The 15,688-nt window shown below is 49.0% G+C and overlaps 1 protein-coding gene and 1 long non-coding RNA gene across 2 annotated transcripts in view; one reads left to right on the top strand and one right to left on the bottom strand.

The window, feature by feature from the left end:
• LOC127908011 (uncharacterized) overlaps positions 1-15,688 on the bottom strand; it is a 110,930-nt gene that overhangs the window by 10,524 nt on the left and 84,718 nt on the right. The window lies entirely within an intron of this gene.
• Positions 1-15,688, top strand: part of LOC118378322 (E3 ubiquitin-protein ligase DTX1-like) — a 55,889-nt gene that overhangs the window by 1,864 nt on the left and 38,337 nt on the right. Inside the window, exons 3-6 of the mRNA XM_052464922.1 lie at positions 70-76; positions 11,758-11,769; positions 14,246-14,969; positions 15,002-15,230. Of these exons, the coding sequence (XP_052320882.1) occupies positions 70-76; positions 11,758-11,769; positions 14,246-14,969; positions 15,002-15,230 (972 nt within the window). The remainder of the gene's footprint in view (positions 1-69; positions 77-11,757; positions 11,770-14,245; positions 14,970-15,001; positions 15,231-15,688) is intronic.

Below are 15,688 nucleotides of genomic sequence, written 5' to 3'. Positions count from 1 at the left end.
GATGCCAATGTGGTGTTGTTACGCGCCTGGTGTTGTTTGTGTAAGGCACGTGGATGTATATAGGTGGAGAACGTTTGTGAAACAGCACAGTTTAAAATATATGGCAAATAGAAATCAAAACTGGATGGTCTTAAGAGAGACGGGAAACCACGTGCTTGATGTATTTGATACCATTCCACGTATTCTGCTCCAGTCATTACCACCAGCCAGTTCTCCCCAATTAAGGTCCCACCAACCTCCTGTGATGTCCAGTGAGTGTCTCTGTGTCTCGGTCTGTCCAGAGTGGATATATTGTTATAGACAAAAGTCCTATCAGTATTCTTACTTCTACATAGACAATTTTTAAACATCTTAGGCTCAGTTATCAGTCTGTTCTGGTTTTTACCTCACCTTACTGCACGGCTGTGTTATATTCAGTTCGTTTTGCATGTGGTTCAACTAATAGACTGCTTCACCACTGGGGTGGAGCTTAAAGCTCACAGCTTGGTTCCATTCCGTCATAGAATGAGAATTAAGAATGAATTACAATCAGTTCCATATTCCTACTGGGTCCCTGAGTTAAACCCTCCGCTTGCCTGTCAGACAGAATGGGGTGAAAGTGGGATGACCTACGACAGCTGTACCTCACAGAGCCTTGGCCCTCTTACGAGAGACATTCTTCCCCCGTAGTCCCCGAATCTAACGCACGCAGCTGCTGTGTGGGGACTGACACTGGGTGGGATAAGCAGAGGGAGCGAGAGAGAAAGGGCACCCTATTTCCTACATAATGCGCTAGTTTTAGTCAAAAGTAGTGCACTACATAGGGAATAGGGTGCTCTTTGTGACAGATCCAGAGTGTAACGGGAAAGCAGAGAGAATGTGATATTTCAAGGCTTAAACAGCAGAGAATCTGAGAATCCGCCTCCGGTAGCCCCCCTCCTCCTCCTCCTCTATAGTCTCAGCCACACTGTCTCCTGTTAATGTCTTTAGTCTTGTCTTTAGTTTTGTCAATAGGCCAGATCTGTAGGGGCCAGCGGTGACAGAGGCTTGGGACGTGGGAGAGGGAGATGGAAGGAGGGATAGAAAGAGAGGGGGATAGAAAGAGAGGGAGATGGAAGGAGGGATAGAAAGAGAGGGGGATAGAAAGAGAGGGAGATGGAAGGAGGGATAGAAAGAGAGGGAGATGGAAGGAGGGATAGAAAGAGAGGGAGATGGAAGGAGGGATAGAAAGAGAGGGAGATGGAAGGAGGGATAGAAAGAGAGGGAGATGGAGATGGAAGGAGGGATAGAAAGAGAGGGAGATGGAAGGAGGGATAGAAAGAGAGGGAGATGGAAGGAGGGATAGAAAGAGAGGGAGATGGAAGGAGGGATAGAAAGAGAGGGAGATGGAAGGAGGGATAGAAAGAGAGGGAGATGGAAGGAGGGATAGAAAGAGAGGGGATGGAAGGAGGGATAGAAAGAGAGGGAGATGGAAGGAGGGATAGAAAGAGAGGGAGATGGAAGGAGGGATAGAAAGAGAGGGGGATAGAAAGAGAGGGAGATGGAAGGAGGGATAGAAAGAAGAGATGGAAGGAGGGATGAAAGAGGGAGATGGAAGGATAGAAAGAGAGGGAGATGGAAGGAGGGATAGAAAGAGAGGGAGATGGAAGGAGGGATAGAAAGAGAGGGAGATGGAAGGAGGGATAGAAAGAGAGGCAGATGGAAGGAGGGATAGAAAGAGAGGGGAATCGGAGGAGGTAATAGGGGAAGTCCATCTGTCTCTATCTTGGTTGAAGTTGAGAGAATAGATGTGTGTTCCTCTATTGTGGCCTAGACATTCACGCAGGGCGCACACACACACACACACACACACACACACACACACACACACACACACACACACACACACACACACACACACACACACACACAGGGAAGAGTGTGGGAGAGAGTAGTAGGCGCAGAACCCGGGCGCACCGAGTCGGGAGACGGGGTAGAGGGCGTACCGGCAATTCTAAGTTCACCGAAGTGGAAGATGAAGACAAAAGAGAGGACGAGAAAGAAAGAGAGCAGTAACGACAGAACCATCTCTCTTTACCTTGTCGCTCCACTCTGATATTTCACCACAGCTGATGATTGTATGACACCAGGCGGCTACTTGCAAAACTGCAGGATAACATCAAGTGGGCACGGATGAAAATCAAGCCAAGCAAATCTCGAAGCATCTCCATAGTCAAGGGACAGCTTAAAGATGTGAGGTTCTGCATTGGAGATGACCCGATACCAACGGTATCTGAGCAACCCATCAAGAGCCTGGGTAGATGGTACAACGAAAGCCTCCGGGATAAAGATCAAGTGCAGCAAGTAAGGCAGGACATCGCCGACGGTCTTGAGAACATCAACAAGACCCTACTGCCTGGGAAGCTCAAGCTCTGGTGCCTACAGTTTGGACTTCTCCCCCGGGTAATGTGGCCACTCACCGTCTATGAGGTCCCAATAACAACAGTGGAGAAGATGGAGCGAACCATTACCTCATACGTGAAGAAATGGCTGGGTGTCCCACGATGCCTGAGTAACATCGGCCTCTATGGCAAAGGGGTCCTTGAACTACCTCTTACAAGTCTAACGGAGGAGTACAAGTGCTCTAAAGTAAGACTTCAGATGACATTGAAGGACTCCAAAGACCAGACCATTAGCAAGGCTGCACCTCCCCTACAAACTGGACGGAAATTGACATCATCCAAGGCTGTGCAGCAAGCAACATCAGCCCTGAGACACCAAGACATTGTGGGGAATATCCAGCATGGAAGAGGAGGCTTTGGCCTGGCAGCAAGCAAACCAACGTTCCATAAGGCAACAACATCTGAACGCAGGAAGCTGGTGGTCGAGGAGGTGCGCAGACAGGAGGAGACTGCAAGAAGTGCAAAGGCTGTCTCTCTTGCTAAACAAGGGCAATGGACGCGGTGGGAAGGCCTGGAGAGGAGAAAGATCAACTGGAGTGAGCTTTGGCAAATGGAGGCAAGCAACATCAGCTTCATCACAAGAGCTGTTTATGATGTGCTTCCATCACCAAAAAATCTACATCAATGGTATGGCGAGGACTCGACCTGCCCCCTCTGCCCAGCTCCAGCGACTCTCAGGCATATAATGACAGGTTGCAAGACCAGCCTCTCACAAGGCCGCTACACCTGGAGGCACAATCAGGTCCTCAAGAGCCTGGCTGCAGCACTTGAGACCAAGAGGAGTGCAACCAATTCATTACCTCCAAAAACAAGCAATCCCGTCAAAACAACAACATTCATCCGGGAGGGACAGAAAAGGCCCAAGTATCCTCCTACAAAGCCAGAAACTGGACACCTAGCCATGGCCCGGGACTGGAAGATGCTTGTCGATATTGGCCAGCAACTCATTTTTCCACCTGAGATTGCTTCTACCAACCTTAGGCCAGACATGGTACTCTGGTCCCCTTCACGAAAGGCTGTGTACATCATAGAGCTCACAGTCCCGTGGGAAAACTCTGTTGAAGAGGCCTACGAGCGTAAGAAACTGCGTTACACAGAGTTGGCAGCAGACGCAACTCAGCGTGGCTGGAATGCAAAAGTCTGGCCAGTTGAAGTGGGATGCAGAGGATTCGTGGCTTCTTCCATCATCAGGTTGCTGAAAGAACTTGGAATCCATGGACAGGCTCTGCGGCAGACCGTCAGAGCAGTTTCTCAAGCAGCTGAAAGAGGTAGCCAGTGGATCTGGATCAAACGGAAGGACCCTTGCTGGGCTATAACTTCATGACCCCTCACCCCACCTGAGAACTCAATTCAGATCCCTCCAACTTGAGGAGGGCATATGAGGTATGCGGTCAGCTGTATGGCTGGCTCAGGGAAGAGGACGCCCTGCCTTGCACAGTCCTGTGGGACATCTTAATTGGGCATGGGACACAAGCTAAGGCTTGATCACCCTTTAGCTGGCCACCTTTGATGAGGGTGTTTAGTGATTAAAGGCCGAAACACCCACTGATTCGAAGGCACACTACTGAGGATGTGTCCCAAAATTGACATCTTACCCCAGTCTAAGAAATAAACCTCCCATGCCACTCTGTCAACATCACGGCAAATCTCATGCGAGTGCATTCCATCTATTGGCACAATGGACAGTTTTTAACATCTCGTCCCGTGTTTTATGATTCTGTGACACCTCTCCCTCCCACATCCTCTCACAACGTTGGTGCTCGAGACAGACCGCATGAGAATAGAGAAGCTCGCAGCTCACCGCAGGCCAAGCAGTCTCTAAACGAGCTTTGCGCCCCGTGGGGATCGTTTAAGCCTCACCATGTTTCTCCTCTCTCCGCGTCCTGGCTTTTCCCACCACTGTGTGATGCGGTGCTTCTGTGATGCCGTCAAAGACTCCCATTACTTTGTTGCTGACAACAGATAGATAGACAGAGAGGCTGACAACATACAGATAGACAGAGAGGCTGACAACATACAGATAGACAGAGAGGCTGACAACATACAGATAGACAGAGAGGCTGACAACATACAGATAGACAGAGAGGCTGACAACATACAGATAGACAGAGAGGCTGACAACATACAGATAAACAGAGAGGCTGACAACATACAGATAGACAGAGAGGCTGACAACATACAGATAGACAGAGAGGCTGACAACATACAGATAGACAGAGAGGCTGACAACATACAGATAGACAGAGAGGCTGACAACATACAGATAGACAGAGAGGCTGACAACATACAGATAGACAGAGAGGCTGACAACATACAGATAAACAGAGAGGCTGACAACATACAGATAGACAGAGAGGCTGACAACATACAGATAGACAGAGAGGCTGACAACATACAGATAGACAGAGAGGCTGACAACATACAGATAGACAGAGAGGCTGACAACATACAGATAGACAGAGAGGCTGACAACATACAGATACAGATAGACAGAGAGGCTGACAACATACAGATAGACAGAGAGCTGACAACATACAGATAGACAGAGAGGCTGACAACATACAGATAGACAGAGAGGCTGACAACATACAGATAGACAGAGAGGCTGACAACATACAGATAGACAGAGAGGCTGACAACATACAGATAGACAGAGAGGCTGACAACATACAGATAGACAGAGAGGCTGACAACATACAGATAGACAGAGAGGCTGACAACATACAGATAGACAGAGAGGCTGACAACATACAGATAGACAGAGAGGCTGACAACATACAGATAGACAGAGAGGCTGACAACATACAGATAGGCAGAGAGGCTGACAACATACAGATAGACAGAGAGGCTGACAACATACAGATAAACAGAGAGGCTGACAACATACAGATAGACAGAGAGGCTGACAACATACAGATAGACAGAGAGGCTGACAACATACAGATAGACAGAGAGGCTGACAACATACAGATAGACAGAGAGGCTGACAACATACAGATAGACAGAGAGGCTGACAACATACAGATAGGCAGAGAGGCTGACAACATACAGATAGGCAGAGAGGCTGACAACATACAGATAGGCTGACAACATACAGAGAGGCTGACAACATACAGATAGACAGAGAGGCTGACAACATACAGATAGAGAGGCTGAGGCTGACAACATACAGATAGACAGAGAGGCTGACAACATACAGGCTGATACAGATAGACAGAGAGGCTGACAACATACAGATAGACAGAGAGGCTGACAACATACAGATAGACAGAGAGGCTGACAACATACAGATAGACAGAGAGGCTGACAACATACAGATAGACAGAGAGGCTGACAACATACAGATAGGCAGAGAGGCTGACAACATACAGATAGACAGAGAGGCTGACAACATACAGATAAACAGAGAGGCTGACAACATACAGATAGACAGAGAGGCTGACAACATACAGATAGACAGAGAGGCTGACAACATACAGATAGACAGAGAGGCTGACAACATACAGATAGACAGAGAGGCTGACAACATACAGATAGGCAGAGAGGCTGACAACATACAGAGAGGCTGACAACATACAGATAGGCAGAGAGGCTGACAACATACAGATAAACAGAGAGGCTGACAACATACAGATAGACAGAGAGGCTGACAACATACAGATAGACAGAGAGGCTGACAACATACAGATAGACAGAGAGGCTGACAACATACAGATAGACAGAGAGGCTGACAACATACAGATAGACAGAGAGGCTGACAACATACAGATAGGAAGAAGGCATACAGAGAGGCTGACAACATACAGATAGACAGAGAGGCTGACAGAGAGGCTGACAACATACAGATAGACAGAGAGGCTGACAACATACAGATAGACAGAGAGGCTGACAACATACAGATAGACAGAGAGGCTGACAACATACAGATAGACAGAGAGGCTGACAACATACAGATAGGCTGACAGAGCAGAGAGGCTGACAACAACAGATAGACAGAGAGGCTGACAACATACAGGCAGAGAGGCTGACAACATACAGATAGACAGAGAGGCTGACAACATACAGATAGACAGAGAGGCTGACAACATACAGATACAGATACAGATACAGAGAGGCTGACAACATACAGATAGACAGAGAGGCTGACAACATACAGATAGACAGAGAGGCTGACAACATACAGATAAACAGAGAGGCTGACAACATACAGATAGGCAGAGAGGCTGACAACATACAGAGGCTGACAACATACAGATAGACAGAGAGGCTGACAACATACAGATAGACAGAGAGGCTGACAACATACAGATAGACAGAGAGGCTGACAACATACAGATAGACAGAGAGGCTGACAACATACAGATACAGAGGCTGACAACATACAGATAGGCAGAGGCTGACAACATGCTGACAACATACAGATAGACAGAGAGGCTGACAACATACAGATAGACAGAGAGGCTGACAACATACAGATAGACAGAGAGGACAACATACTGACAACATACAGATAGACAGAGAGGCTGACAACATACAGATAAACAGAGAGGCTGACAACATACAGATAGACAGAGAGGCTGACAACATACAGATAGACAGAGAGGCTGACAACATACAGATAGACAGAGAGGCTGACAACATACAGATAGGCAGAGAGGCTGACAACATACAGATAGGCAGAGAGGCTGACAACATACAGATAAACAGAGAGGCTGACAACATACAGATAGACAGAGAGGCTGACAACATACAGATAGACAGAGAGGCTGACAACATACAGATAGACAGAGAGGCTGACAACATACAGATAGACAGAGAGGCTGACAACATACAGATAGACAGAGAGGCTGACAACATACAGATAGACAGAGAGGCTGACAACATACAGATAGACAGAGAGGCTGACAACATACAGATAAACAGAGAGGCTGACAACATACAGATAGACAGAGAGGCTGACAACATACAGATAACAGAGAGGCTGACAACATACAGATAGACAGAGAGGCTGACAACATACAGATAGACAGAGAGGCTGACAACATACAGATAGACAGAGAGGCTGACAACATACAGATAGACAGAGAGGCTGACAACATACAGATAGGCTGACAACACAGAGAGGCTGACAACATACAGATAGACAGAGAGGCTGACAACATACAGATAGACAGAGAGGCTGACAACATACAGATAGACAGAGAGGCTGACAACATACAGATAGACAGAGAGGCTGACAACATACAGATAGACAGAGAGGCTGACAACATACAGATAGACAGAGAGGCTGACAACATACAGATAGACAGAGAGGCTGACAACATACAGATAGACAGAGAGGCTGACAACATACAGATAGACAGAGAGGCTGACAACATACAGATGACAACATACAGATAAACAGAGAGGCTGACAACATACAGATAGACAGAGAGGCTGACAACATACAGATAGACAGAGAGGCTGACAACATACAGATAGACAGAGAGGCTGACAACATACAGATAGACAGAGAGGCTGACAACATACAGATAGACAGAGAGGCTGACAACATACAGATAGACAGAGAGGCTGACAACATACAGATAGACAGAGAGGCTGACAACATACAGATAGACAGAGAGGCTGACAACATACAGATAGACAGAGAGGCTGACAACATACAGATAGACAGAGAGGCTGACAACATACAGATAGACAGAGAGGCTGACAACATACAGACAGAGAGGCTGACAACATACAGATAGACAGAGAGGCTGACAACATACAGATAGACAGAGAGGCTGACAACATACAGATAGACAGAGAGGCTGACAACACAGAGAGGCTGACAACATACAGATAGACAGAGAGGCTGACAACATACAGATAGACAGAGAGGCTGACAACATACAGGACAGAGAGGCTGACAACATACAGATAGACAGAGAGGCTGACAACATACAGATAGACAGAGAGGCTGACAACATACAGATAGACAGAGAGGCTGACAACATACAGATAGACAGAGAGGCTGACAACATACAGATAGACAGAGAGGCTGACAACATACAGATAGACAGAGAGGCTGACAAACAGATATATACAGATAGACAGAGAGGCTGACAACATACAGATAGACAGAGAGGCTGACAACATACAGATAGGACAGAGAGGCTGACAACATACAGATAGACAGAGAGGCTGACAACATACAGATAGACAGAGAGGCTGACAACATACAGATAGACAGAGAGGCTGACAACATACAGATAGACAGAGAGGCTGACAACATACAGATAGACAGAGAGGCTGACAACATACAGATAGGCAGAGAGGCTGACAACATACAGATAGACAACATACAGAGAGGCTGACAACATACAGATAGACAGAGAGGCTGACAACATACAGATAGACAGAGAGGCTGACAACATACAGATAGGACAGAGAGGCTGACAACATACAGATAGACAGAGAGGCTGACAACATACAGATAGGCAGAGAGGCTGACAACATACAGATAGGCAGAGAGGCTGACAACATACAGATAGGCAGAGAGGCTGACAACATACAGATAGGCAGAGAGGCTGACAACATACAGATAGGCAGAGAGGCTGACAACATACAGATAGGCAGAGAGGCTGACAACATACAGATAGGCAGAGAGGCTGACAACATACAGATAGGCAGAGAGGCTGACAACATACAGATAGACAGAGAGGCTGACAACATACAGATACAGAGAGGCTGACAACATGCAGATAGACAGAGAGGCTGACAACATACAGATAGCAGAGAGGCTGACAACATGCAGATAGACAGAGAGTGAATGATAGACAGAGAGGCTAAACAACACAGATGAGACTGACATACAGGAGGCAGAGGTGACAACATGGATAGCTGAAAGCACAGAGAGGGGCAGATACAGGACAACACAGATAGGGGCTGGTCTTAGAAACACACACAGAGAGGCTGACACACACACACACACACACACACACACACACACACACACACACACACACACACACACACACACACACACACACACACACACTGGTCTTGGAAGAAGCAGCCAGCTGTCGTCTGAGGCTCGGAGGCCCTGTTGCTGCTCCAGCTGGTCCAGCCGATAAGGGGACACGTTTCCCAGACACCCACAAAGATAGGAAGAGGGTCATGGGGTGCAGGGGTCACTGGGGTCACCCTGGGGAGAAAGGGTGGAGGCAAAGGCAAACATAAACATAAGCCAAACCTGACAAGACAGGCCACTTCTAAGTAGAACCAGGCTGGACAAAGAGGCAGCGAGAAAGAGAGGAATAGCGAGGGGAGGAGAGAGAGAAAATATTGAGAGAGAGAGAAAGATGGAGAGAGGGTAAGAGAGAGAAAGAGTGGAGGTGAAGTACAGATAGAGGGGGAATGGTGGAGAGGAGAGACTGGAGAGGGAGGTGGGGAGAGAGAGAGAGACAGAGGGGGAGTAGAACAACAGAAAGGTTTCCCCTAGCCCAATAGGTTGTACAGAGGAGAGAGAGGAGGAGAGAGAGATAGAACAGAACAGAGCGAGAGAAGAGCGACACAGAGACACAGGGGAGTAGAACAGAACAGAATGTTTCCTCCAGCCCAATAGGTTGTTGGAGGAGGAGGGGAGGAGAGAGAGAGAGAGAGAGAGAGACAGAGAGAGAGAGAGAGACAACAGAGAGAGAGAGAGAGAGAGAGAGAGAGAGAGAGAGAGAGAGACAACACAGACAGAGGGGAGAGAGACACAGAGAGGCTGACAACATACAGATAGGCAGAAAGGACAGACCAGCCCAATAGGTTGTTGGAGGGGAGAGAGAGAGAGAGAGAGAGAGAGAGAGGGGGAGAGAACAGAACAGAAAGGTTTCCCCCAGCCCAATAGGCTGTTGGAGGAGGAGGAGAGAGAGAGACGGAGGGGGGTGTAGAACAGAGCGTTCCCCTAGTACAACTCAGTAGGTTGTTGTGCAACAGTCTGTGTCAGGTTACTTCAGGGCCCCAGGGCCTCTCGAGTGCCGTCAGTCACTGCGTGTTTCACAACGTAGGCCTTGGATTAGGAGCAGAGACACACACACACACACACACACACACACACACACACACACACACACACACACACACACACACACACACACACACACACACACACACACACACACACACACACACACACACAGACACACACACACATGCATGAAGAGTACACACACACACACAGGGTCATGCATGAAGAGTACATGCATGAAGAGTGCACAGACACACACACATACACAATGCACACACACACACAAGCACCCATATGCAAAGACGCACACACACTGGATTGTGTTTCATTCTATCTGATGGCTCTCGTGTTTGGGCTAAGAGGGTCGGAGGGCTACAAAGAGAAGGAACTCCCGAGGGGCGCAGTGGTCTAAGACACAGCATCTCAGTGCAAGAGACATCCAGGCTGCCTCACATCTGGCTGTGATTGGAGTCCCATAGGACTCCATAGGATTGGAGTCCCACACACACCTGACTTGCTCACCCACCCACCCACCCCCACCCAAACCAAAACACACACACACACCTGACTCACCCACCCACCCACCCCCCACCCAAACCAAAACACACACACACACCTGACATTCCATGAGCCACTATACCCCACTCACTCAAAACACAACACACACACTGACACACATACACACACACAACAGGCTGACAACACACACACACACACACACACACACACACACACACACACACACACACACACACACACACACACACACACACACACCCAACAACCCCTCAGCCTGCCCTCTCCACAGTGGCCTTGGTGAAAGACAGTGAAGGGGCCAGAGAGGTGATATTATCCCTCAGATCAAAGGAGAACAGTGTTTTCCCTCCCTTCTAAGAGAGGAGCGTCCGCAGACACACTGACAGGGTGGATAGTTGTTCTCCCTCTGGCTGCACCCCTGTGATGAGCCTCGGCCCTGTTCATCCGGGCACACACCCGTTCAGGTAGCCCCTCCCTGTTTCAGTCCCTTATCGTCCGGTTGCCTAATGAACACAGCCCTCTCTGTCTTCAGTAGAGACTATAGAAGGTGATTGAAGGACATTGACGTGGCCGGGGTCTATCACAGGACGGAAACTGGAGAGAGGGGGGGGCGCGGCTGTCTTGTCTCGTCACCACAATCCATTCAGCTAATCAGAACCATTGATTGTGTCGACGGCGACGCGAGTCTCCGTCTTGTCTTACGTGCACGTTGTGAACGGCGCTCTGCAAACGGTAGCGAGAGTGAAATATTAAGACGAGGGGCCCAGAGTTTATCCTTCTGGCCAGGAAAGAGGTGGGCTGAAGTACGACCCGTATGTTTCTCTTCAAAGGTCATCCATCACTAGAGGTTTCTAACAGAATCCAGTCCACCCGTGACTGTCCTCATCCCAGCTAGTGGTTTGTCTTTGTGAGAGCTGGCCTTTGTTTCTGTGGAACTGAAAGAGGCCTGTTTCCTCTACAGTCTACTGAATCTCACATGCTACTCCTGGGGTCAAGTGCTCATTCCTCTTTTAGAAACATTGTATCGTTTTATAGAGTGAAGAAGACCTCCCGGCTCAGCCTTTAGTCCCCTCCCCATACACACACACACACACACACTTTTTATCACTTTCACCACACACACACACACACACACACACACACACCTTCTCTCTCTCTCTCTCTCTCTCTCTCTCTCTCTCTCTCTCTCTCTCTCTCTCTCTCTCTCTCTCTCTCTCTCTCCCCCTCTCAATTCAATTCAAAGGGTCTCTCTCAATTCATTGGGTCTCTCTCTTCTCTCTCTCCCCTCTCAATTCCATTCAAAGGGTCTCTCTCTCCATTCTCTCTCTCTCTCTCTCTCTCTCTCTCTCAATTCAAAGGGTCTCTCTCTCACCCTCTCAATTCAATTCACTGGGTCCTCTCACATTCAAAGGGTCTAGGCCTCTCTCATTGAAAGGCTCCTCTTTCAATGTCTGGTCTCTCTCTCATTCTCAAATCTCGGCCAGGCCTCAGTGTGAAGGGTCCTCTCTCTCTCTCTGGCATTGGCTCAATGGTCAAGGGTCTCACACCCCTCTGGTTACCCTTGGTCTCTCTCTGATTCAACACGGTTCTTCTCCTCATTCTCTCTCTTCAATTCATGTGGGTCTCTCTCTCTAGGCCTCTGGTCTCTGATTCAAAACCCATCTCTCAATTCAAAGGGTTACTCTCTCTCAATTCATCATAAACTCAATCTCTCTCAATTCAAATGGTCTCTCTCTCTCAATTCAAAGGGTCTCTCTCTCTCTCTCAATTCAAAGGGTCTGTATTCTCTCTCAATTCAAAGGGTCTCTCTCTCAATTCAAAGGGTCTCTCTCTCTCTCTCTCTCTCAATTCAAAGGGTCTCTCTCTCACACACACAATACCCTTGACTGTGTGCCTCTAACAAACATTGCTAGGCCTGCTGCATTCAGGCACCTCTTTTGATGTCTGTGTGTCCCAGTCTGTTTCGGCCAGGCCTCAGTGTGGGTCCCTCTTCTCTCTACCATGGCATTGGCTGAATGGTCGTGCCACACGTTGCCCCTGGTTACCAAGCTCGTCTCTGATTGGACGGTTCTTGATCCTCCTCGGTTTGGCACCGATGTGTGGTGCCATACTAGGCCTGCTGGTTTGGTTGATTTTAAACCTATTAAACATCTCTATGGTTACCACTATCGATTCATCATAAACCAATATGCATTTCAAATGGAATTTTGACAAGTATTCTCTTCACTAAACAACTGTATTACTGTTGGTCATTAAGAGTGTCTTTGTAGCTGTTTGGCTGACTGCATTTGGAAATACTTTAATTTGAGTTATGGTCATTTGAGTTGGGGTTGAGTTCAGGTCATTTGAGTTGGGGTTGAGTTCAGGTCATTTGAGTTGGGGTTGAGTTCAGGTCATTTGAGTTGGGGTTGAGTTCAGGTCATTTGAGTTGGGGTTGAGTTCAGGTCATTTGAGTTGGGGTTGAGTTCAGGTTATTTGAGTTGGGGTTGAGTTCAGGTCATTTGAGTTGGGGTTGAGTTCAGGTCAGTTGGGGTTGAGTTCAGGTCATTTGAGTTGGGGTTGAGTTCAGGTCATTTGAGTTCATTTGAGTTGGGGTTGAGTTCAGGTCAGAGGATGTTATTTGAATGTGTCCAGAGCTCATGTTAACATTTGAAGTTCATTTGTTGAGTTCATTTACAAATTTGCATTCAGGTTTATGACATCCAGTGGAACAGCCACTTTACAATAGTGCATCTAAATCTTTTAAGGGGGGTGAGAAGGATTACTTTATCCTAACTTTCACTTCTTTGGGGAGAATCTAGGTTGTCAATTAAAACCATACGAAAACCTTCCCACGTGCATTTCTGTTCCTGTTTCAACCTCTCCACACTGAAATGACAATCTTAGTACCATTTCCTACTCTTTTCATGATGTAGTCATGCATTCCTGGTTCCTCTCAAGGTTTCTTCCATCCAGGGCCTTCGTCCTGTCCACCTTGCTTCTGCTTGCTCTTCAGTGTCTAGACTAGTTTACTGTGAAGCACTTTGTGACAACTGCCATTGGAAAAATACATTTATTTTTTTTTTTGATTGATTTAACCAGGCAAGTCAGTTAAGAACATAATTTTCCCCTGGGAACAGTGGGTTAATCTGCCCAGGGGCAGAATGACAGATTTGTACCTTGTCAGCTCGGGGTTTAAACCGCAACCCGGTGTCCAACGCTCTAACCACTAGGCTACGCTACCTCCCCAATTTGATTGATTGATAGTCGTACTAACCCCACATCTCCCCTGCAGGGATCCGCCGGTGGCCAGGGTTGCGCGGGCCAGGGTTGGCTGTGGGAGTGGGAGAACGACACGGGCTCCTGGACCCAGTACGACACGGAGGTCGGCATCGCCATCCAGACGGCCCGGGACCGACAGCAGCCCTGGCTGGACCTGGCGCCGCTGGGCTTCTGCTACCTGGTGGACCTGCAGGGCATGACCCAGGTCAACAGGCAGACCCAGAGACAACGCAGGATACAGCGGAGGTCCGACGTGGCCTACCCACTAGTGTCAGGACCGGTACCCAGGAACGGAGGTGGAGGATCGGGTCTGACTGGAGCGTTACTGGGTGTTGGGGTGTCGGGCATAAACGGACGCGCTGTGTACACAAGCGGCGGGCAGGCGACCATGCAGTCCCTCGCCGGGCAGCCGTGCTCCTGCCAGCAGTGCATGCTGGTCTTTAGTGTGAAGCAGAGCACAGTGAGGTCATCGACGCACAAGTTGGGCCACCGGCCGAGTAAACCTCAGAGTAAACCACCCAGCCCCAAATCTGCCTCCCTGGGGCGGGGCCAACTCAGGACCTCCCCCGCTAGATCTGCCTACTCCAAAACCTTACCTCACGGACTCTCCATATCCCGGAACCAGTCCTCACCGCGACGGAATGCTGCCCTCTTCGCCCGCTCCCTCTCTCTCCTCAGCGCCCAAACGGGCACCCTCTCCATCTCCAACCGACCCCCTCCTCCCTCCCTCCCGCCCCCTCAGCCGCCCTCCTCCAATCAGGGCCGCCGTCCGTCCGTGCCGCCCCCTCTCCCTCCTCCACGAGTCAACCGGTGCCCACCGCCACGCTCATCACCCCGGCGACCGCCGTGACGTCACCGCCCTCTCCCGTGCCGTCCCCGTCGCCGCGGCCCATGGCTCCCCAGCGCTCGGCGCCGTGCTCTGCCCCCCTGCCCCAGCGGTCCAGTCTGGCTGGGCTCAGCCGGCCCGCCCTGCAACGCATCGCCATGGCCCAGTCACAAGCCCTCATTGCCTCTGGGTGAGTGACACACACACAATAACATACGCTCACAAACACACACACACTGATGTAACTGATACACACAAACACTCAGTGGTTGCCACGGTGAGTGAGATGGTTTTGGTTGAGTTGTTGTAATGACTGAATGATTCTGGATGATCTCATCTGGTTCTACTTGGTCTTCCATTATGGAAATACTGTGTTGTTGAGATGGCTACATTCTTCAACTCTTTGGATGCTTTGGAAGTGAGTCTTTACGGGTCAGTGGATGTGGGACTGTGTCTACTTGTGAGAGGGAGGACGCATCTAACTCTCCCAGCAGCCCCTCTGACAGATGACCATCTGGGGTCCAGAAAGAAAGGAGTGGTTGTGGAGGAATGAGGGGATGGAGGGAGGGGAGGAATGAGGGGATGGAGGGAGGGGAGGAATGAGGGGGGAGGGGAGGAATGAGGGGATGGAGGGAGGGGAGGAATGAG

Source organism: Oncorhynchus keta, chromosome 16 (genome assembly GCF_023373465.1).
Source record: "Oncorhynchus keta strain PuntledgeMale-10-30-2019 chromosome 16, Oket_V2, whole genome shotgun sequence".
NCBI classification, from domain to species: domain Eukaryota; kingdom Metazoa; phylum Chordata; class Actinopteri; order Salmoniformes; family Salmonidae; genus Oncorhynchus; species Oncorhynchus keta.
This window is presented reverse-complemented; position numbering and strand designations above follow the sequence as displayed.